General features: G+C 36.7%; 1 protein-coding gene across 6 annotated transcripts in view; it reads left to right on the forward strand.

Annotated features, from left to right (window-relative positions):
* Window positions 1–24,634, forward strand: part of CACNA2D1 (calcium voltage-gated channel auxiliary subunit alpha2delta 1) — a 423,580-nt gene extending 398,946 nt beyond the window's left edge. For all 6 annotated transcript variants that reach the window (XM_084784398.1, XM_084784399.1, XM_084784400.1 and 3 more), the window contains 13 exons: window positions 15–77; window positions 716–819; window positions 1,651–1,737; window positions 2,933–3,000; window positions 3,895–3,933; window positions 4,415–4,486; window positions 5,966–6,118; window positions 6,207–6,259; window positions 8,392–8,447; window positions 8,850–8,979; window positions 10,960–11,069; window positions 11,394–11,476; window positions 20,780–24,634. In XM_084784398.1, the coding sequence (XP_084640524.1) occupies window positions 15–77; window positions 716–819; window positions 1,651–1,737; window positions 2,933–3,000; window positions 3,895–3,933; window positions 4,415–4,486; window positions 5,966–6,118; window positions 6,207–6,259; window positions 8,392–8,447; window positions 8,850–8,979; window positions 10,960–11,069; window positions 11,394–11,476; window positions 20,780–20,896 (1,135 nt within the window). In that variant the 3' untranslated portion in view covers window positions 20,897–24,634. The remainder of the gene's footprint in view (window positions 1–14; window positions 78–715; window positions 820–1,650; window positions 1,738–2,932; window positions 3,001–3,894; window positions 3,934–4,414; window positions 4,487–5,965; window positions 6,119–6,206; window positions 6,260–8,391; window positions 8,448–8,849; window positions 8,980–10,959; window positions 11,070–11,393; window positions 11,477–20,779) is intronic.
* Window positions 24,635–25,159: the final 525 nt, after the last annotated feature.

A 25,159-nucleotide genomic window follows, 5' to 3' on the forward strand; every position in this document is an offset into this window, starting at 1 on the left:
TCTTCTATTTTCAGCAAAGGAGTGAAAGCACGCTTTGTGGTAACTGATGGAGGGATTACAAGAGTTTATCCCAAAGAGTAAGTTCAAATAACATCTGTAAAAATAAATTCATGTGACAGCCTGTGCCAAGGGTCTGGATGTTGCCATGTAAGGAAGCTATTCTTCAGGAAAACTGATCATTGTTAACATATTAAGTTTCAGTATTATTTGAAGTGTTTGTATTAATAAAAATATCCCATTTCCCTGAAAAATATTATTATAGGATGTTTCAGTGGCATCTTTGTACATATCCATTACAAAATTTAAGGGAGGTTGAAAGAGATGCTCCTCTTTGCAGACACAGTCCAACCGGTTACGTGAGCGTCATAGTGATCTACAGCAGCACGCATGTAGTGCATCCTTGCTTGCACTGTTCCTTCGTGCGTCATACCTCTCGTTATCTCCAGAGCAGTTCCTGCAGTGGGCTGAATAGAGCCCAAGGCATATTAATATCAATTAACTGCTTATCCATAGTTTCTTTACTGGGAGTCAGCTTTGTCTTATTCTTGTTACACTGATATATTGCTCAGTACTGGGCATCAGTTACACTATCCTTACCTGACTTCCTTAGACGTGCCTCAATAGTAGAAACGCCTGTAGAGACGCAGACCACAAAGGAACTCGGGTTATCGCGAACCTTAAGGAATATAAATGACGAGGACCGTTTCCTCCCTAGGGCTGGAGAAAACTGGCAGGAAAACCCAGAGACGTATGAGGACAGCTTCTACAAGCGCAGCCTGGATAACGACAACTACGTGTTCACTGCGCCCTACTTTAACAGTGAGTCTTCTTCTTCGGAACTCAGCTTTCCCAGCTCCTTTTAAGTCTTAAATTGTTTTTCCTAATCCCTCTTTCTTCAAGTAATTGCATTTTGTTAAATGCCTAGGATAGTCATTATTAACTATCTAGTATGTACAAGAGAATGGGGTGGGGGGAATGCATTTAGCTAAAGAATTAGAATGCACATACAGCAAGAAGTCGTCCAGCAGTGCAGAGCTAGCATGTCTAGGAGGCATGCACAGTAAGTGGAAACATATGGCACTAATCCCATGTATTTCAACTACTACACTCAAACATGGCTAATGAGTGTAGTCACTTGGTGTATAGTGATGGATTGCATCTTATCTGTGTTAATTGTATAATTTGCTATCTATAAAAATTAATAGCCCATCTTTTAAATAATTTATATGGTTCTCCCCCCCCCAGTCCACCCCCCAAAAAATATTTTGGTTCAACCCTTCACCATCTGTATGCATAGTTATTTTATTACTCTTATTTTGAAAATGAGGATGCTGAAAAGTTTAAAGTTTCAACCTGATGTCCACAGACATGCATCTCATACAAGGCGAAGCCTGTTCCCTCCAACACCCTGCCCCATGTTTTAAAAATATTACACGACTGTAAATGGGCATGCATCCATTATATTATAGAAGTAGATAAAATCAAGTCAAGTAATTCATGCCAGTAAATAAATAAATAGAAGCCAACTCGTGACTATTCAAATTTTCGTGGTATATTCAGGAAGAAAAGGGCGAGCTGAAAGCTCTTTATAAGCAGGACACCCCATTCCAAGGCTCAGGATAATGACTCACCTGTTTGCTTTTCTTCTAGAAAGTGGACCTGGTGCATACGAGGCTGGCATTATGGTGAGCAAAGCTGTAGAACTGTATATCCAAGGAAAACTTCTTAAGCCCGCAGGTGAGCACCTACATCCTGTGTGCATGTGTCCAAGGTTAAAGAAGACGTTACAGTTCATCATAAACCAGAAACATTTGTTGGGAAATCAAAAATTTTAAATCTGGGACTGATCTAGCAATGCTATTCTGTCAGTCTGTCCAATTTTCAAATACATGAAAGATTTTTTGCCAATGCTGTACATATTCCTAATCATTTAAACATGAAATTATGTTGACATATCTGTATACTAGACTACTATTTAGCTGCTGAAAAGAATTAGGGCTGGGTCTATCTAAAACTGTTCAACTATTTGGAAAAAGAATTAAATCAACCAAGCCAACAAAAACACTGAACAGTACAAATGAGAATTGGAAGTGAGCTGTAGTGAATGAATACAATAAAATAAAATCTCGCCCAGTGCAGATTTTCATCATATGACGCAGTATTGTTTGCAGTTATATTTAGAGAGACCAGATGGAGGAGAGGGAGCTGTTTGCTGCTCAGAACAATGTTACCCCATCAATGGTTCAACTACTGGAATTCACCCCGTTATTTACTAGCTCATTCACCTTTCACACAATTGCTAATTTAAGGGCCACTTATCACTTATTCTCTCAGCTGCTCACTATTTCCCACCCCTCCCAATATCTATGATGGTTATGTATCCACTCCTTAAGGAAGTGTTTCTTACAAGTCTAATGCTTGAACTGGTCGGATTAGAGAAGCCTTTTATATATACTGCTCAATTGTTTCATATCTTTAAGATCAACACACATTTTTAGGCAATATTATTAATTAATTGGACAGCCAGCTGGTGCTTTTCTTGTAATGTAAAATACAATTTATGGCAGTAATCCTCAACCTTCCTAAGGCTACAACCTTTTAGTACATCTCCTTATGTTGTGGTGACCCCCAACCATAAATTTTTTCGTTGCTACTTCATAACTGTAACCTTGCTATTGTTATGAATTGTAATGTAAATATTTTTGGAGATAGAGGTTTGCCAAACACGTTGAGAACCGCAGGTTGACAACCTCTGCTTTATGGATTAAAGACTAAAAGCACTTTTTCTTAATGACTCTGAAAAGCATATCTCTGTAAAACACTTTATACTGAACGCCAACTTTATTGACTAGTTTATAAATTGTCTAAGCTGTTACATTGCAAAGATGCTATTATGTCACTTATAAATTCATTAATTACATTATTTTTTCAGTTGTTGGAATTAAAATTGATGTAAATTCCTGGATAGAAAATTTTACCAAAACTTCAGTCAGGAATCCGGTAAGATTTTTTTTTCAAAATTATTAAACTGTGATTAACAGTCTCAAAGTTCACATAAGTAAATACAATCCTTATGTAGTGGCAAAGTAAATTTCCACTGCTGCCACACTTAGATGGAAATAGAATTCCTGTTTTCAAATATTTGCTTTTTCCCTAAGCAATGAAATGAAAACTGTTTCAGGCTGTCAACTTGAAATGCTCCTACAGATACATCTTAATTGATACTTTCTTGGTTTTTTTATTTAAATAATTTATTCAGATTACATCCAGATTGTTATCCCTTCACTTGTATCTTACCATTCCCCTTCCCTCCCTCTTTCACCCTTTTCTCCTCCCCTAGGCCTGTGACAGAAGGGGACCTCCTCCCCAACCATATGATCACATCCAATTAGGTCTCATCTGAGTAGTCTGCTTCCCCTTCCTCTGAGTGCCACCAGGCCTCCTCACCAAGGGGAAGTGGTCAAATAGGGGCCACCAGAGTTCATGTCAGAGTCACTCCCTGCTCTCCACACAACTGTGGAGAATGCACTGTCCTTTGGCTAGATCTAAATGGGAGGTCTAGGTTTACTGCATGCATTGTCCTTGGTTGGTACAGTAGTTTGTACAGGACCCCTGGGTCTATATCCTCCAGCCTTGATGGTCTTGTTGTAGGGTTCCAGGACCCTCTGGGTCCTTAAAATGAAACTAGTATCTTATTCTTATAAACTGTGATTGTATACATTCATTTAATTAATTAAAAATTCCAGGTTGTCATATTATAAGAAGTTAGTTATTAAATTCAAATGGGTTAAGATGATTTTAATCTTTCTTTCTTTTTCTTTCTTTCTCTTTCTTTCTTTCTTTCTTTCTTTCTTTCTTTCTTTCTTTCTTTCTTTCTTTCTTTCTTCTGTTCAGTGTGCTGGTCCAGTTTGTGACTGCAGAAGAAACAGTGATGTAAGAAAACTCTTTAAAATAAATTTGACTATCTTGTTTTCATTTCTCTTGCTTGGTGAATAACAATCATGTCAGTGATTTAAAAGATCCAGAAAACTCTTTAAATCTAATGCTAATAAATTCTCTAGAAAACTGATTAATATGATACTTTAAATGCCTCTTCAGAAAATATGTATATCCTAAGGGAAGGAGAAGAGTCACGTCCAAGTGGACCATACTCTGCTCAGCATTGGTGAAGGTGGAGCCTTTTGCACATCTTCACCTTTGTCTGTACTTCAGGAAGTTTGAAGCAAATCCTTGTATTGGTTTGAAGTGCAATCTGCCCTCACTTTTGTCCTGTCTGTGAATTTTCACAATGCTTAAAGTGACGGGGGAAATTAACTACTGGCTGAAGATCCACTCTGAGATGACCTGTGTTCTCTGGAGAGGTCATGGAGCAGCATGCTGACCTTGCTGAGCATCTGTTGCTTTCTTCCCATAGGTAATGGATTGTGTGATTCTAGATGATGGTGGATTTCTCTTGATGGCAAATCATGATGATTATACTAATCAGGTATGGAGTTCACCTTCCAAAGAGCTTTTCTATGATTAAAATTGTAAAAACCCTTTCAGGTTTTTTTTTTTAAATAATAAGTTGTTTAATTTTTGTCACAGAAAAACTTCAAAAGATTAATATAGTGTAAACCAATGCTCTCTAAATAGGAAATCTAGCTCCCTTTTGGTAATTACCTTTAGAGAATAGCAGTCACCATTAAAGCATGTAGTTGAGGATTTTATATTTTTTTTAATTTTTTTTATTAATTTATTCTTGTTACATCTCAATGGTTATCCCATCCCTTGTATCCTCCCCTTCTTCCCTCCCTCCCATTTTCCCCTTATTCCCCTCCCCTATGACTGTTCCTGAGGGGGATTACCTCCCCCTGTATATGTTCATAGGGTATCAAGTCTCTTCTTGGTAACCTGCTGTCCTTCCTCTGAGTGCCACCAGGTCTCCCCCTCCAGGGGACATGGTCAAAGGTGAGGCACCAGAGTATGTGAGAAAGTCATATCCCACTCTCCACTCAACTGTGGAGACTGTTCTAGCTCCCTTTTGGTAATTACCTTTAGAGAACAGCAGTCACCATTAAAGCATGTAGTTGAGGATTTTAAAATGAAGTGAACTTGCCTTTGTTCTTTCAACAACTCAGAAAATTGCTAAATCCTAAATCCAGTCAGTTGATAATGTCTTGAGTTGTCATATTGCCAGATTCAATTTCTAGACCAAAATTTGCAAGTTGGCCATTAGTTCTGAACCTATATCTCTAGGCTTTCTGTATATACAAAGAGCTCCCAGAACTATTCTTTCTTCTGATTAATGACAGTTTATCTGCTAACACTAGTAGTTGATGATTGCCGCCTCCTCTGAGGTTCCCAGTTCATGGCACAGTCCACTGGGTGGTTTTTTAGTCCTAACCCACCCTCATGTAGATTACTCCTAATTTCTCCTGGAGATATTTGCCCTTTTTTAGTGCTATCTACCACTGTAAGCATTTAGGTGTGAGATGTTTTTATACACGGTTATTACTGTAAGTCAAGCCATGTCAAGTATCTGTCATCTCATATACCTTCCCTTATGTGGTAAGAGAACCAAAATTTGCCCTTTGTTGACTTTGGGTATGCAGTTAAACGTTGTGAACTATGGTTCTCTTTTGGCATTCTTATCCAAGGGACTGCCACTCTAATTCCTTCATTTCCTGCTTCTAACCCCATTCTCCTCACCAGGGGATGTCTAATTGTGACCTCACTGCACATAGCAGTGGGTTGGCCAATCCTCCCACAGTTCTCATACCCCAGTAGAGCCGATGAGGCATAATGAGGCATAATGAGAAAGCCTAAGTTAATCTTGATTCTTCCGAATTTTAGGGTGGGTCTCATTTACCTAAATCTACAAACTGGTTTTCTATATCCATTTCTTATATAGTATTTTCCAGTACATTAGTTCAAATATTGATATTTTAACATTGAAACTGCGGAATGTCTCTTTCTTTCCCAGATTGGACGTTTCTTTGGAGAGATTGATCCTAGCTTGATGAGGCACCTGGTTAATATAACACTTTATGCATTCAATAAGTCGTATGATTATCAGTCAGTTTGTGATCCAGGAGCTGCACCGAAGCAGGGGGCAGGACATCGCTCAGCATATGTGGTCAGTAAAGCCTGTGGTTGAGCTAGTTGCTCCTATGCCAGTGTAGACCAATATAATGAATTCTTGATATATATTTTATATTTCACAGCCGTCAATTGCAGACATACTACAGATTGGCTGGTGGGCCACAGCTGCTGCTTGGTAAGTCAAGATTTTTGTTTGATTATAAATGAAAGAATAATATCACTAAAATATGGATTTTGTGATAAGTGAGCTGTGTTATGGCTATTATTCCTTCCTTTCCTGTGAATGTATTAGAAATTTAATTATTTCTAAATGATCACATAAAACATACTTTTCAACCTTTTCTATGAAAATACTGACAAGTTCAAGAAAACTTCACCTCTTCGGGGATTTATTTGGAGTTACATTTCTTTTTGGTGATTTCTTATACGTACATGATGCCTTTGATTCCACTCTCTTTTGTTTCCCTCCTACCCTCCTTCCTAAAAAATCACTTAGCCATCTTATCATACTTTTGTTTGTGATCTGCTGACTTCACCAAGGCCATGGAGGGATTATGTGTAGGGAACTGTCTAGTAGAGCCTGGTGCACTCACCAATTGGTACCCATCTGTAGATAACACCACCACCCTTTCTCCCATAATCCATCAGTAACCAACAGTTTAGCACGGAGGGGTGGGGCCCAAGATCCCTCCCCTAGCTCTGTCGAGCTTCCAATTGGTCCAGTCTTTTGCAGGCCCTGTAAGCACCACAGCAGCTGTGAGTTCATGCTTTTCATGGTTATACCAGGCCAAAGAGACAACACACTCTAGAACTTCTTTCTGATTCCCAGCTGTTAGATTCTTTTAGCCCTTCTTCCGTAGGGTTCCCTAAATTCAGTGGGCAGCACCCAGAGTAGCTGAGACTTAGCAACCACTGCAATTCATTGTAGAGAGGAGCTTCTCTGATTAGGGCTATGAACAGCAGTTGTCTTTGGATATCAACACAGATGGCTACAACTGTTTTCCATCATGTTAATTTGGCCACACCACAATAAGAAAATTTCCCTGGGCCTTATATCTTCCCTGGGCAAAGGCTTTTGACCGGATTAGTCTCTGATCTAGTTAGAACTCTGTTTTTAATATTACCATTAAATGTTAAATTCTAAGAGTATATGAGGGTTTTTTTAGTATCCAAATAAGTTATCCATATTGAACCAATTCAAGACAAGGTAACTGAACTCTGTACTTTTTACCACTAATACAATTTTGGCATAGTGTCAGAAACTTTATATTGAAATGACTTACGTTCTTCCTTTGGATGGCTCTCTACACCCCATACATTCGCCATCCTTTTCAGCCTATGAACTTCAAACATTTAAACTGTTGAGATATTGTGAGAGTGTGGAAGTTGCATTCTGATCACCCAGCTCACTCAACCTCTTCTTGTGTATCGGATCCCTTCTCTTCTTTCTTCTCCCATTATTTGTTTCCTGTTTGTTCTATATTTCTGATTTGTACCTTGTGCTACTAAACTATACTTACTAAACTATAAGGTCGGCCTTATACCATGATTATTATTCTATATTATCATTGAGTATTATGGTTTATCAAGTTTATATCATTTTTTCTTTAAAAATTTCAAAAATACTATTTTTTGAAAAATATTACTGTATAATACAGTGATATTTGTATGTTAATATAAGTAGTTATTCTTTATAATAATCTTGAAATACTAGCCTTTGTCCCTTTCTGGCCAAAAATTTCTATTATCACCCCTTAAGTAAATTAAGTAAATATTCAGCTCCAGAATATTCTAAAATTTGGTTCAGTTACCATTTATTATAAAACTAGAATGCATTGTATTTCTCTATATTTTTTATATGCCACATTACAGATTAAGCTCAAGCCTAAAGTTCAAGTGATGATTTTTCTTTGTTTGTCTTCATTGCACTGTGGAGTTTAATAACTGAAGTAAAAAGAAAATTCAGGATTTAAAAGTTCATGCACCAAATACAGACAGACATTCTTCCCCATGCAGTTAACACTGCTGCTTATTAGGCTCCTCCTCTCATGTATTTCCCTCATTTGGTCCCAAACACTTTTGACCTCGTGAATCTTTTGCTGATCAGAATCAAAGTTGTACATTTTTGTAATTCAAGAAATACAATAAATAAACAGTCTTAAGGTTTCTGTTAATCTGCATTGTTCCGAAAACAATGAAATTAAGTGTTCATCTGTTTGCGCATGCAAAACTGCTCCGAATTTTTGTGTAAAGTATTGTAAAGGACAATTTCTAGATATTCCTCACGTATTCATCTTAAAAATTCAGGTCTATTCTCCAGCAGCTGCTCTTGAGCTTGACATTCCCACGGCTCCTTGAGGCAGGTATGTCAGCAGATGTGGCTATTGTCACAGAAGGCTGTCTTTCTTTTGGTGTCAAGTCAGGCTAATAAAGTCATAGAAACAGATTGTGTGTGTGTGTGTGTGTGTGTGTGTGTGTGTGTGTGTGTGTGTTCAAGAGAAAGGTCATCAAACTGGCACTTTTGGTATACTGAAACTTATTTTCCAATGGTTTATAGTTCACATTAGCCAGCATATTGTAGCTTAAATATTAATTTCCTCTTTAGGAACTTTACAGGGCCCTTGTAGTGACTGTCAGGCCATTACTCACCAGTAAACTGACCTACTATAAAGTAGCATCTTTGTGTACTGACTTTGCCCCTTGGAGCATGATTCCAAGAAGCTTGGTGTCTCCTGGTGCTGATGATTTTGTTTTGACTCCCACAGTTGAGATGGAGGAGGAGGACTTCACAGCCTCCCTGTCAAAGCAGAGCTGCATCACGGAACAAACCCAGTACTTCTTCGAGAATGACAGTAAAACATTCAGTGGCGTACTGGACTGCGGAAATTGTTCCAGGTACTCTCTTCCTTGGTGTGATGTAGTCCTTGTTTCTAAGTACAGCACCTGGGCCTGTCAATCACACAGGATATAGGGCTGTTCTCATTAGAGGCAGAAAAGAATAGTTGTTTTAAGCTACAAATGTCAGGAACACTTGGGTTTTTTTTAAATGGGTGTCATAAGTTCTGATCGCTTGTAATTGTTTTAGCTACAGTTACATGATAGAATTGCTTCTGATTCTAGGTAGAATGGAGACATTTCCATGAATTTTTATAAACAAGATCAATATTAAAAACTTGTGAAAAAGTTAAATTATAATGATAATTCCAATCAAATATGACTTTTACATATGTAGTAATTAAGGCTTATAAAACATTAGTAGGGTCTTTGTACACTTCTACCCTTCTCTGACATGAAGAATTGAATATTACATTGGAATTGAAGTTGAAAGCTCTGAGGAAAATATCTCTTAAGATCATGGTTAATGTTTGTATTCATAAACCAGCTTTAAAATGTTTGGGGAGACAGAGAAAATGCAGTTGGCTGTAATGGAATAGCAGAAAAATGCAAGATGAGGTACTTTAAAAGTCTGAGAAAACTGCTAATCTAGGCTATGGGGTCCCTGAGCCACAGTTTACAAAATACGAAGAAAGTTTTTAGAGAAGGAGGGCAAGTTATTCCAGAAAGATGCTAATAGAGAAAGGGACTGGAAGGATTTAAGACAACCTGAGATTGTGAAAGCCCTGAGACTCTTGCTGGGTATTGAAAGTTAGTCTACATCGATTACAAGAACTAGTTTTGGTTTGGTTTGGTTTGGTTTGGTTTTTAACTCTGATGACTTAATCAATAGGCATAGTCAGTGACTTGCTTTTCTAAACTGCGTTTTCTAAACTAGGTAGAAACTATGAAGAGGAAAGTAACAGGAGAAGTCAAAAATGAACTGGAGCTAAAGCTTACTTTATTTAAAAATGAGTGTACTGGGCTTTCAAGTTCAGAAACTATCACCACAGCATGGTGGCTCTGCCTCTGGAGCACCCTCACAACACACTGACCTTGGCCCCCACTGTGGTCCCCTAAAAGCATTGTGTGTTTGAGGAACTGGGAGGGTTCTAAAATCACTCAAAATCCCAATTTAACTCAAGTTATCCTATGGTGTTTTCCCAGTTCAAAGAGAAACGCTAAGAAAACTCCATTTCTCTTAAAAGCATCAAGAAATTAGATCTTTGTCATATAATTTTATTTTTATACATTTCTATAAATTTTATAAATCTTTATATTGGTTACAAAAGGAAACAAAGAAATTAACACTGAACATGGCACCTAAAGCCTGTTTCTATGTCTAAGATTTGCTATGTAAGTTTCCAATGATGAGCACCTATTTACATTATAATTAATGTCCAATGCAATAATTAAAGTTTTGTGTCACATTGCAAGAACTCTGCTTACCATATTGGATACAACAGAAAACATTTGTCCTCTTACAGAAAAACTGCACTCCATTCTGACATTAGTTTGATAATATGCTTTGTCACTTTTTTTCCCTACTTTGCCTATCTATAAAATAAAGAACTGTTGGTATATTGGCAATTGTAAATGTCACCACTTCCTGAACATTTAAAATCAGACATTTTTGGGAATTTGGACAGTAACTAAATAGTACATATTTTGTAACTAGGACTAACAATTTTTAAAATTTCAATCAATGATGGTTTGGGTGATGATTTTTAAAATAATTTTGAGAGAGGTAATATGTTTGTGTTAAGTAAAAACATGGTGATCTTCAAGTCACACACATTTCAGTGTGTGTGTGTGTGTGTGTGTGTGTGTGTGTGTGTGTGTGTGTGTGTGTGTGTTTATTTTTCCTGAGTGGTGATTCTTCATTTTTTAATACATTGTTTTATCTTTCTTTTCATTAGGTAAGGATCTTGAAATGATTTCCCTTCTGTTTTTCAAATGACAGTCTTCACTTTATGAGCTTTTCTAATGTGTATTTTGCAGAATCTATCATATAGAAAAACTTATGAACACCAACTTAGTGTTCATAATAGTGGAAAGCAAAGGAACCTGTCCCTGTGACACGCGGCTGCTCATGCAAGCAGAACAGACTTGTATCCTTTGATACTAAAGCTATTTGGGACAGATCATCTTGAAGCAATGAACACTAAAGTTTGTCATCCTTGTTTCTTCTCATATAGAGAAAAATATTGCTGTACAAAGGATTTTGGCTTCACCACATTAGTCAGGATTGATGAGAAAAGTTAATTTGAGCATTAAGTTCTTCACAGTCCCATGTACTTGAATTGCTTCTGTTGGCTGAGAGCGAGCAGTGGCATAGGTTGGTTTTGATTGATTTCAGAAATAGATATATATCATTCCACTTTTTAACCATGTGGTGAAGAAGTTACGTTCTGTTCCTTGACAAGCCTCTTTAGCTGATGGTCCGGATCCTTGCGACATGGTTAAGCAACCCAGATACCGAAAGGGGCCTGATGTCTGCTTTGATAACAATGTCCGGGTAAGGGTTTTTTTTTAATGCATTAAAATATTACAAGTTAATAGTCACTCTCCAAGAGGAGCCTAGGAGATCTATCTTCATTTTTAACTCAGACATTGTGTCCTTACTGTAGTGTAGCTCATTAACATGATGTTCTCCTAGTGATTTCATGGTTAGCATAAAGTCAGAATTTGCTTCTTCTGTTTTTCCCACGATGGTTCTTTCAAACACAACTCTAATAAACTTTTTAATAGCCTATATAATTACATTAAATACATAATAATGAAAAATAACCTGTGGGAAGTGTTAACCATAGGAAATATGTTGCCTTCCTTATTTCTTATTTCAAAATAAAATTATAATTTTATTATAATTAGTATGTGTTTAGTCATCATTCCAGTTAAAAAGCTGTTTTAAGTAATCATCCAATTATTTTGTTATACTTTCTCCTATATCATTTTTTCTTTTTATGAAAATTTAGTTACTTTATGTGCATGAATATTTTGTCTGTGTATGTAATCAGTGCACCACATTTGTCCTCCATGCCCATGAAGGCCAGAAGAGGGCACCAGAGCCCCTAGGACTAGAGTTACAGTTAGGTGTGAGCCACTGCCTGAGTACTGGGAAACCAACCCAGATCCTTATATTTATATTAAAGGTACTTGTTAATTTATATTACATTCCTCAATTGTATTAATTTCTTTTTTATCTTAGATAAAATAGAGGGTTATATTCACAAAATCTCCCAACTCGTACCTACTGTACATTGTTTAATGATTACTTTTTCTAAACCTTAGCTCTATTTCATACTACCTTGACTTCTGTGTTATACTCAGTTAATACACATATATTCAGCTACAGTGAATGTGTGTGTTTATAAATATGTGTATGTGCAATGTCTTTTCTTTAAAATTAAGCAACTTTATTCACAAAATGATTATAGTAGAAAGATCACTGTTTCCATTTACTTTTACTACTTCCTATGCAATATTACCCAATTTCCTATCAGAACATTAATATACATTTTTACCTAAAATACATCAATATCAGCTTCAGAAATAGCAACATATTTTCACAGGAATATATTATGCAAATAAGTGAATTTGAAAAACTAGACATTGTTTTGAAAACACAATTAGGAGTCAAGGAGGTAGATCAGGGGCTTATATCAGAGGAGCTGAATTTAAATTGTCCTCACCTACATAAAAAAGATAGATATGGCTGCCAGTTCCTGAAATTTCAACATAGAGATCCCCAGACTCAGTGGCTAATATGCATTGCCGATACTGGCATTTCCTAGTTTGATGAGAGTCACTGTCTCAAGGAAATAAACAGAGGAAGCTCTACTCTGGACTCTTTTGCACATTCACATGCTACATTAGATAGATAGATAGATAGATAGATAGATAGATAGATAGACAGATAGATAGAAAAATGTAAATATAGCAGCAAGACCTCTTTAAGAATAATTTCCATTTTCTCTTGAAAAGTGATTCAAAATTAAGCTAAGTTCTTTTATTCAAAATTACCAAATCAGACTTTCATAACACAAAATTATGAGGACCCCTGAAATTCTCTCTACCATACCTTCTATATTTCATGTTTTCTAGAGGCCTACACCTGCCCAAACCAATCCTCCAAAGAGCTGGTTAGGGGCCCCAGAATAGTGTCACTCATTATGGAGACTTTACTCATCAAACACCTGTCATCAGCTTTCACCTGTGCAAACACAGATTAAAGTCACAAAGATAAATTTACAATATGATCTGCATGCATCAGCTCCCTCAGTGTGTGTGTGTGAAAGTGCAGCTTTTGCTCCATGGCTGGGTGCTAACCGTGTGTGTGTTGTGTTTCTTCAGCTGTAATATACGTTGGCAATGCCTATTGCAATGGTCATTGTGACACTGCACTGGATGGAGGTCCACCTTAACTGCAAACTGCCAGCAAATTGCATGAGCTTTTCACTGTGTCTGTCATCTCTTCTGTTGTTTTTTTTCCCCTTCCCTGTACATCCTACTTTACCCATTGCTAGTAGGATCAACTGGTGTGCACAAGGAGCCATGCCAGGTCCTATCTTCACCTTACTTCCAGTTGGTATGTGGTGCGGATGGTCAGTTACTTTCTCTAATTTGTTTTTCCTTTTGGGTTTGCCTTTTTGAATTTTAGAACATAGCCTACATCCTTAAGTCCATGATTTTAAAAATCCTGAAAGAAGATTATTAAAATTCCAGCACTACTATTTTGGAAGTTGTCTTTTTCAAATGGTGCATCTATACCTCGTGCTACGACCAGCGGGCCAGATTTCTATGCTGGTTTTAAAATCATTATTTTCTTATAAGGTGTTGGTATAAACATTAAACCAATGTAGATAAAACTGAAAAGACCTTCATTATTGTAAGGACTTAAAAAATAAGGTGATAAGATGCCAGGCAACAGATTTTACACATAGAGAAGTTTATTAAATGAGCATGGGGGAGAAGCAAGGGGGAAGAGGTACCCCAGAGAGAGAGGGGGGGCAGAGACAGAGAGAAAGAGAAGGAAGGCGAGAAAGAGGAAAGTAACGGGATAAGAGAGAGAGGGTAGAGAGAGCGCTAGGAGGAGGTCTGTTCTTTTATGTAGCCCTAGGCAGGGCCACGCCCCCACAGCAGGTAGGCAATGACATCACAGGCGGGTAGACTGAAGCAAAATCGCCACACTTATACTGCACTTGTACTCAGTACACAATTATTAGAACTGGTTACCTTGATTTAGTTTTTTGAAATGCTAGCATAAAATTAGTGGGCCATTTCAGTCTCATCAAAGTTTAAGAATTTCTGAGACAACCATTCTGGTGCTTTTTTTTTTTCCTTTCCTTCCTTCTTTTCTTTTAGAAAAATAAAACTTAAGTAGCATCTTAGGATTTATTCCCAAAATATGTGTATGCTTATTGTAGTATTTTAGTATAGATGCTCCTAAATTCTGAACTCATTTCATGCACTATTATTTGTATCTAGGTTAAAATGGCCATTAGTCTTTCATCTTTGAGGACGTTTCTAAGTTACAATAGTTGGGCTGTTGAATAGCTGTTGTGGGGTGCTTCTGTGGTCCTCATCCCATTTATTGTTAATGCTGTCTCATTTCTTGTGCTCTAGAGTCATTATCATGGTATTGCTACAGCAGTGTTTGTTGTGCTCTTCCCTGGTTGGTCCTTGGGGATTCATTGATTAGGAAGCCCCATACTGATGTGTGGATGCCAGTAAGAGTAGAAGGGGCCCATGGAAGGGTGGGAAAAAGCAGAGGGAAATACAGGAAACAGCCACATTTGTTCTGAGATAATGAAATGATGGGGCTTGGGGTTTTTTTATTTGTTTGTTTGATTGGTTGGTTGGTTAGTTGGTTGGTTGCTTTGGTTTTTCAAGACAGGGTTTCTTTGTACACCCCTAGCTGTCCTGAACTCACTTTGTAGACCAGGCTGGACTTGAACTCACAGAGATCTGCCTGCCTCTGCCTCCCTAAGTGCTGGGATTACAGGTGTGCCCAGCTAAAATGATGGTTTCTATAGGAAAACATTTATAAGGAAAATGTTATTATAATGCCAAAATTTACTGGTTTCTCTGCTTGAGAATACTATCTGCATTTATAAAATCAATACACACTTTTATCAGTCCATTGAAAAGTATGTAGTTAATCATTTTAAATGTAGTAAGATGTTTCTTAGCTGTCTCTTTTGTATTAATAATAAAGATAAGCAAAGTATAAAGATTAGAGTACTAACTTCTTATATGGTACATATAAAGTATATAAGAGTTCATTAATTTTTAGATTTTGTTGTAAAATGTATTTTTCTCTTTCAAATATATATATTTGAGAAAAAAATATATATAATATAAATTTTAGATATGGGTTAAAGGTTATGAATTAGACATAAAACTAATAATTACTGTGTTTTGTAAGCTGCCACTGCTTAATGAAAATATTCCATACAACAAATATTGAAGAAAATAGCAATGTAAAAGTTATTAAAATGACCTAAAATTTTTATTCATAAAGTTGACAAAAACATTATGAAAATCATGACACACACATTGAAATACAAACACTGTTGAATTTTATACCTTTTAGTGCTGAAACATATTGCAAAATAATGCCTGAGTTTGCTCATACTTTGTCACTAGCTACTGAATTGACATCTTTTGTTTATTGTCAAACTTTTCTACAACAAGTAGAAATTATTTTTCAATCTATGTATCATTTTCAGAAAAAAAGGTTTTGAACACCGAGATCTCTTTGCTTAAAGTGAGTGTCCACCACACAAATGTCTGAGCTCTGATTGTCCTCAGGCAATACTTGTTTCCAAGACAAAGTGTTTTGCCACAGTCATGTAGCTGTAGCCAAATGTATGTACCAATGTCAAGGAAACACATGCCATCTGGGCACTTCTATTGCGGCTTTCCTGTCCATCTAATGCAAGAGGCCTGGCATCCTGTAGTTCCCCCAAGGCATACAGATTATATGAGTATACAATTTCAAAGCTACACCCCATGAGGACACTCTACAACACAAACACCCAAATCAGAGCTTTCAACAGGGTGTTTGTTTGTTTGTTTGTTTTTCTGACATAAGTGGTAAGGAGCAAAAGAAAGACAAGCAAAAACACTGAAGGTCATTAAAAGTAAAGCAAGCCCATCGGGAGAATTGTTTTACTATATGCAAACTCAAATTATAAAAGTATGTCACTGAGCACCTAAATGAATATGGAGAGATATATTTAAATGTGTATGATTTTTATGCTTTCTGTGCACAAAAACTTGACCCAACGTGCTACCTATCTAGGACATTGTACGACTTTTCCCGCTGAGTCTACTTCTATTCACTTTACATGGAGAGGGCAATAAAAGGCCATGGGGATGAGCCCTCTCAAGCCTAGCCTGATGAGCCAGTGGGATTGTTGCAGTTATTGACAGGAGAGTAGACGACATCTGACCAGATATACCTTCCAACAATCTCTTCTTCCTTGGAATTGTTATCTGCTCAAAAAGCTCCAGGAAAGGAAGGGCTACGAATGCTCCCTCCCTCTCGCTTTCTTCATACGTGGAGAAAAGTTAATGAGTCCAATATGTGAGAGTCTTAGGGGTGACCATAGATGCTCTGAGTCAAGTTGGCACTGGTCATGTCTAACATGAACGATACAATCACACAATGTACGGATTAATGAAGTTAGGGTTAAAGAAAATTATTCTTTAGAAATTAAGAAAAATAATGAATGTATTAGCACTATATTTCCATTAAAAGAGTCATTTTGAAGAATCAACTTCAAATATATATTTGCCTAAATTTAAACATGAGAAATTATTGTTGGATGTATCCAGTTGTTATATGCCATCTGAAGGAGATGGTGTAGTTATAATTCAGGGAAAAAAACAAAACAAAAACAATATCCTTTTAGAATACTTTGTTTTAGAAAAATATTCCTAAAATTGTCTAAATTTTCTTTAAATACTGTAATCTTTGTGCAATTAATTGTCCCATGTTCTAGATAGGGAGGAAGAATATTTGTTTAATCACATCTGACAAAAGAGATGGTAGACATTTGTGTGCATGACATTATAAAATGAGCCGTAGAGGAAATCACACGACTGCAACTGTGAACTCGAAACTATAGCTGACATAGTTCTCCTTTAATCAGTGACATAAAGGGGGAAAAAAAGACTTCTCAGGTCATGGTTTTTATTAATAGGCTTTTAAAAATGGTGCCCTCTTAAATAATCTAGCAAAAGAATGTTGCAACTGGAGATAAATACATACAATATTGGCACCCAGCATTTTATTGGCTTTAATATTAAGCTAAGATATAAATGTGTTATTTTTCCATTGTGAAAAGCTCTTAAAAATCAGGTTGAGTGGTCTCAATGTGTTAATGGGATTTCTCTCTTGACAAGCCAGATAAAATGCTCAGATTTCTTCTGAATTCTGCCCACATGTGATTTAGAATTTCTTTAAAAGTGTATATCACAATTTTCTTTCATAACAGGGACTTGTAATAACTTCTAACCTACTACGTCCCCCAAGTAAAGCAGACATGTTTTATCGCATATGCAGTAAATAAAGATGGGAGAGAAAATAAAAACAATGTAGAGCCAGAGTGTAGTTTTTTCAGAGTTTATATCTATACAATAAAGACATATTTTATGTCGATAAGAACTTCTGTGTGAGCATGCATTTTTAATCTATAAGCAGACTTTATTTGCATGCTGATTCTTCATTCCGTATGACTCATAATTAGCCAGACTATGGGGACTTTTTGTTAAGTGAGTTATGTATATCTTTGTGCTATGTTTGAGAAAGGTGATATTTGTATATATTTATGAAGTCAAATTTTAATCTGAAATTCCAGTGTAACTGATGTCCTATGGAGTTACCCTACCTGTAGAGAAAAGTAGAGAGAAGAAAGGAAAGAACAAATGAAAAAAAAACCTCTAAGACAGATGTAGAGAATGACATTATTAGCAGGGCAGAGTCGGGGAAGAAAGGGGATGTGAGAAGAAGTAGCTAAAAGGCAGCTGGGCTCCACGTGATCGAGGAGTCTGTGGTCCTAAGTACTGGATGCGAATATACTTAGAGCATCGTGAAATCTTCAGATATGAGGGAGAAGGAGTTGCCTTCTGGTTGTTGGAGAAGATGAGAAAGAATGAGGCAGCTCTTACAAAAGCACAGATGAGATGTGTTGGCCATGGGCCTGAGATAGTGAGCAGTGTGTTGGGAGCTACAGTTTGGGAAGTACAGTTTGAAGCTACAGTTAAGAAGCCAATCTGACCGATTTGCCTTGAGAAAGAGAGGGCTTTCAGATGGCCTCAGTGTCTTTGACCTCATGTATGCTAGAAGTACTGTGTAGGGGTGCATGAAGGATTCAATAAGCTTAGTAGTTGTTTTAAATCTCCACAATATAGACAAGTTGGTGATGTAGGAGTCAGAAGAAAACTAGGTCGATGCTATTAATCTGAGAGTTATTGGCAATAACTTCTTAATATATTTATAATAAAAAGTAGATTAAATTGAGGAGAAAAAACTAAACTCTTGAAAAGCTCACCATTTAGAAGTCATGAAGGGAATGAGATGATTTCAAGGACAGTAGGAGAATTCCAAACAAGTTTCCAGAAAAACTGGAGAAGTCTTAACCAAAGGAATATTATACAGCAGTGGATTCTCCAGAGATGCCAATGAAATAAGAACTGATTTACTAACCAGTTAACTAATCAGACAAGAATTATCTTACAACTCTAAATATATAAAAGGAAGAATTTGAATATTAAGCAACTTCCTTGGTATATTAAAGGCTGGGTGTCTGGGCCCACGGGGGCTGCACAAACTGCTGTACCACCCAAGCACAATGCCTGCAGTAAACCTAGAACCCCTGTTCAGATCTAGGCAATGGAGAGCTCATTATCTATGGTTTGGGGAAAGCAGGAACTGCCTCTGTCATGAACTCTGGCGCCCCCTATTTGACCACTTCCCCTTGGTGGGGAGGCCTGGTGGCACTCAGAGGAAGAGGAAGCAGGCTACCAGGATGAGACCTGATAGGCTGTGGTCACATGGTGGGGGAGGAGGTCCCCTTCTGTCACGGGCCTAGGAGAGGGGAATAGGATAAAAGAGGGAGAGAGGGAGGAACAGGAAGATACAAGTAAGGGGATAACAATTGGGATGTAATCTGAATAAATTATTTTTTAAAAACTAACACAGAAAAAAATCCATATAAAAATTGGGCAGTTTACATTATGTACTTCATACTTATGTATCTCTATGATTGTAACTTCTTTAAAAGCAATAAACACCAGATTCTGGTTTCTAGCAGCATGTGAAGCCAATGCTTTGGCATCTTTAATTAATAATAATAATAATAATAATAATAATAATAATAATAATAATAATAATAATAATAATTTCTCAGCACTTTCTTCAATAGAAAACAGCTATGCTTTCTGCAAACACAAATCAAAGAAGATCAGCTGCAAGTAGTGTGTTAGTCTCTGGAATGGAAGTAAATCAGAAGGTCCCGGTATTTGAGAGTTTAAACCTTCGAAAGTTACTCTATAAGAAACACTTACATTTATTTATGTAACTTATTTCAACCCATGGAAGATGACCTTGGAACAATAATTCTTCTCTTTCTCTCTCTCTCTCTCTCTCTCTCTCTCTCTCTCTCTCTCTCTCTCTCTCTCTCTCTCTCTCTCTGTGCCACACCCCCCCCTTTTTTTTAAATGAGGAACAGTTTCTCTGTGTAGCTTTGGCTGCCCTGGAACTCACTCTGTGGGTAGACCACACTCACCTTAAATTCAGAGATCCACCTACCTCCCCACCTCTGCCTCCTCAGGTGTTGGGATTAAAGGCATGTGCACCACCACTGACCAGCTTGGATCAATGAATTTTGTTTATTTGTTTGCTTGTTTGTTTGTTTGTTTGTTTGAGACAGGGTTTCTCTATGTTATCTTGGCTGTCCTGTACTTGCTTTGTAGACCAAGCTGGCCTTGAACTCACAGTGATCCGCTTGCCTCCAGAGTGCTGGGATTAAAGGTGTGCACCACTACGCCCCGCAGAATTCTTAAAAGATGTCTATGAAAATGAGTGGTTAGGACTTTTTTTTTTTTAAATGAAATCCACAATAGGGGGAATTTTAAACTGTGGAAAATGTTGCAGAGTATTTCTATACCTGGGAATGGACAATAAAGAATGTCTGGGCTCTTAAGGCTTCAATTGAGCCACTACCACTTGTGAAGAACCCCCATAGGTGTGTTAATTTCACGCCCTGGGACAGTGCATGGCTCTGCACATAAGCTTGGCTTCTCCTTATAGCTTAGCTCTTTATTTGAACCCTATGTTTTCAGAATTTCCATGTATTCTTTCCATTTCAAATATGTTTTTTTCTCACTTTACTATGATACTTAACGTCGGGGTGCTACATGTGGCATATAAGTGCTCCTGAGACATTAGAAATATGGGAAATGGATTTTTACTTTTATTTCCTATTTTTATCAATGTGAAGGATTCTTCTTGTCATGGCAGTGAAGTTTTAATTAGAAATTTATATATACAACAAATGATTCATTATTATTATTATTAGCTTTCATTCGTCATTGTCGGAATTTCAAACATTGGTCAAATTGATGCCAGGGTGACCACTATAATCCAGTGTGTGCACAGTTGAAATCTAGGTCAAAATTACTTCTGTCCCAGGTAAAGCAATTTACCAGATAAGCTCAAAAGTAGGTTAAATATGAGTTAATCTGAGAGCTGCTTTGTTATGTGTTCATTCAAGATGGTTCTATTATTATTTGTTTGCCTTCCTAACAGGAGGACTACAGCGACTGTGGTGGTGTTTCGGGGTTGAACCCTTCCTTATGGTCGATCACTGGACTCCAGCTTCTACTCCTTTGGCTGGTATCTGGCAGCAGACACTACCTATTGTGACCTTCTAAAGCCCTGATCTGCAACGAAATTCCAGACCCTGCCAAAACATGAGCCCTCAGTTACATTAAAATAAGGGTCCCTTGAAGAAACTACACAGAACATTAGTTGGCCCTCTACCATGGCGTAGCTCTAAGGCTCAGATTCTTGAACATCCACTGGCTGCATGTCAGGGTGTTGGAAACTGAAACTTGTGTGAATGCTGCATCATCTATGTCTAACATCAAAGCAAAACTCTTTGTGCTCTGTGGGAAGGTTAGGAGTTCACTGTTGCACGGTTGGAGGTTACACGTAAAAGGCTCCCCCATGCAGGTGTTATGAAAAGAAGCAGTCTTGACTTTGACCCTGGATTTCAGCCTGTTGCAGAAGAAGTAAAAGAAGAAAAGGAAACCCTAGTGGGGAGCAGGATATTTTGCCCTCACTTAATTTCTGTTAAAAGGTAATTCCTGCTTTGAGTGGCCATTGAATAGAGAGAGAGAGGGAGGGAGAAAATACATTGGTCTAAACTGTTGAAATACAAACTAATGGCTAATTTTCTACCAAAAAAAATTTGCCATGAATAAAATGCCTTACAAAAGAATGACTTCTCTGCCAAAAACAAAACACAACTGACCAGTTGAATTTTGGTAAGGTACAAAGTGCTGGTTTGAAAATAAGGAAGGAATAAATAAGCTAAAGGTGCTTGCAGGTGAAATTGGAACTCATGCCACATTTCCTCATATATGTAAGCCCTTAAATGCGTGATGTAATGTCCCTTTTTTCACAGTACAGTCATGTAGTGCTAGCCAGATATTTAACACGCTCTAAGAGAAGCTTGTTGGGGGGAGGGGAAATGTTTTCCTTGTGGTTAATGAACTTGGGTTGCCAAGGGTATTTTGCATGATGCTGCTGCTATTTTAAATTTCTGGTTTGTTTTTCTTCTTACTGTAGAGTATAGTCCATTGAAAAGTTAACCGGGTGACATTATTGTCATGTAAGAATCTGAATCTTGCAGTGTACATGCACTTAAGTCATCCTTAACATGTTGTTAAACTACTCTGAATATACTGTGCAATGTAAATGCTGAATGACTGGGTTAGGCAGACGGTGAAAGAAGAATTCATGGATTTTATACAGACTCATGCTTTTGCCTGAAAACCTATGTACAGATATTTTAAGTACATAAATCAGATTTAACACATTTATTTTTTGAAAAGTACATATATGTTCTCAATGAAGATTTATCCTAGGTTTCCTCTTTGTTCGTTTCAATAGTAGCATGTACAATCTAGAAATTGCTGCTCTTGCTGCTTCTGTCCCTCCATTTTGGTATGATCATATGACCAAAATTTCCATACAGTTTCATGAAGGGGTTTTACATTAATCTGAACAAATAGGAAACCTTGAATCTATGTGTATGCATATGAACACTTGATTGTGAATAATAAAATTTGTTTTTATACAGCCTCCTTGGTGAAAAGCATTAGTGTAATAGATCAGAAATTTCATTATAGATTAATATGGTAACAAAACTTTATTTATGCTTCTAAAAGTTATTTTCAGGAATAAACAGTATTTGAAGAAAGGGTAAAAACAATGAATGTGTCTATGGAGAATAATTTTACTGTAAGCTGAAAGTATACATATATTTTTTATGGTAAATGAAGTTTTTTTCTTTTTAGTTAAACATGCCAATATTGGTGTGTGCATATGCTGGAAATTTTCATATATATCATTTTACAACCAGAGTTATTACAAATTCCAGCATACTTTACTATGCTCCACATATCAAAGTTGTAGTCAACTCTTTAGTATAGTTTATTGATTTGTTTATAGGTTTGCGTATATTCTAATTCCTTCCTACATTTTATAAGGTATGATTTTGCTTTAATTCAAAAGCAAGGAGGGGCAATTGGAATCACTCTGCCAACTATTGTCCTAAGAAATGACATCAGTCACCACTTCTAATGCATTGTCATTTTTTAGTGTGTTCATAACTGCTGTTCATGTTAGAAAACAGAAAGTGGTGTAAAAGTAGGGGAACTGCATTTAATTCATGTTGCTTGTTAATTATTTCAAATGTATTACCTTTTGCTAGACTGTTTTGAATCATGCACACGTTGGGAAGGGAACTGTTAGTTTGTATATATAAGTGATGCACATTAAAACCATTGAAATGCTTCTGACAAACAACAACCTACCTTAAATTATGTTTAAAATGTATTGACTATGTATTCCATGGCTAATGTCAGTTACAGAGTGTATTACCACCCATGACATTATCATTGTATTAATCACCATTGAACTTGGCATCTCTTGGCAAGGCCCTATTTGATTTGAGTTCCACACCATCACAACTATATACATGATGATAAATTGGGTACAAGCATGCTCTCTGACTAAAACTTGTTTTCATGACAGACACTAATATTCACGTGTTTGCACACTTTTTTTTTAAATGACAGTAACACTCATCCCATCAAAATTACAATATTAAATTTAACATTTTTTCTGCAAATTCTGTTGACAAAAGTAGTATAGTCTGTTATTTCCAGGAGTAAAACTATATAAAAGATCATTTTTAAACACTTTTAAACTATTTTTATGTAGTTAACTGTTGCTATACTTATGTAGCTCAGTGTACTTTGTCATGTAAACAAAGTCAAAACAAGTCTTGCATTGGTGTTGAGTAGCAGGAAAGAATTTTTGCACAAGTGGTTTCATCTTTTCTTCATTTGAACAACCAGCATTACTGCCAAACACCAATCGTGGTTCATATTTGTAACAGGTTTTTAACATGACATAGTTAGCAAGTTTGACTGATGAGATTTTTAGGTCCTGGGCCTACAAGATTTTAGTATGATCTTTTTTCATGTTTCTAACGCTTAAAGCATTATTGCTTACCTTGGAAAACACAGTGTTGCTGCCATTTGTAAGTTTTCCTATATATAATATTCCTTTTATTAACTGTAAAACTAGCCTTATGGGGTTCAAATAGGCAGTATCCCTTTTAAGTGACCTTTGCAACCCAAGTGTTACTTGCTTATTTGATGCTCTCTTGTACTTTACATCTCATTTAAATGCCTGTCTTGGAGTCACCAAAGCTTAAATTCTACGTCTTAATTTAAAACTACAGGCACAGAGTCTAACCTAGTGAGACACAATGGATTGTGTGATTGTTTTCCACTTGCCCCAAATTCCAGATATTTTATCATTAGCTGGAACTTGCATTGTTTTCCATAACAGAATGTTAATATTGTTGATATTCAGTGTACATTTCTGTAAAGAGCAAATCACTAAACATAACTATCAAGTAATGAAAACTTCCAGAATTTTGCAGAAATAGATAGCTCTTACCAGTGGTTTAATCTACCTTATTTCTAGTTCATATAAACAAACCATGGGAATTCCACTGAGACTCTTGGGATACTGTCTTGTGTAGATGCCACCTGAGTTTCCAATGTGACCTAGCAAAGCTGTCCTTTCCTTGTGCTGTGTGACTGGTGTCATGCTTTAAGGATTCCTTTCATGAAATGCTCATTGTGCATCATGCAAAAGGCCAAGTGGCTTTTGTGAACAACAGATTTTCCCTCCCCTTATTATGTTCTCTTGACACTTTTGTGGAAATTAACTAGTCGGATGAACACATTTTGTAAAAATTTGTATAATACTGTTATAAAAAATTTATAATCCCAGAAAATGTTGTGTTAAATCTTGTGCAAAAACAGTATATTCAGAATAAAAGTTTATCATTGAAAGTCACCATACAGTTTGAGGGTTTGTCTTTTTTTTAAAGATCCAGTTGAAAGGGACAGGCACCTATCATACATATATTTTTAAAAAACAGTCTGTCTGGGTGAAGAGAATTCTAGATTGCAGAAATAAAGCTTTGTTTCAGAAGTGTGATTTTTATAGTCACAAGCCTCAACTTATACAGGAATACATAGATGATTCTTTATGGAACTAACCTTCCTCACCTGTGCATTCTCCATTGAGACTTTGAGAAGTTTAATATATTTAATAAATAAGACAATTTCCTAACAGGGAAAACAGTGGTTCTGGGTTTCTTTAAGGACCTTGGAAAAAAAACAACACATCTGCCATGTGCATATCTCTGATATACCTTAAATATAAACATTTCTCCAAAGTATTGGCAGCTAATGGCAGGTACGGGATTAAAGTGCCATGTAAGGTACTTCAAAACAACATTTATACTTGTTTACTTCTTGCCTCACGTCCGCTCATCGCATGAAGTAGAGCTACTACAATATATGTTTGCTACTTTTC

This window comes from Acomys minous, assembly GCF_964271855.1.
Source record: "Acomys minous genome assembly, chromosome: 6".
NCBI lineage: Eukaryota > Metazoa > Chordata > Mammalia > Rodentia > Muridae > Acomys > Acomys minous.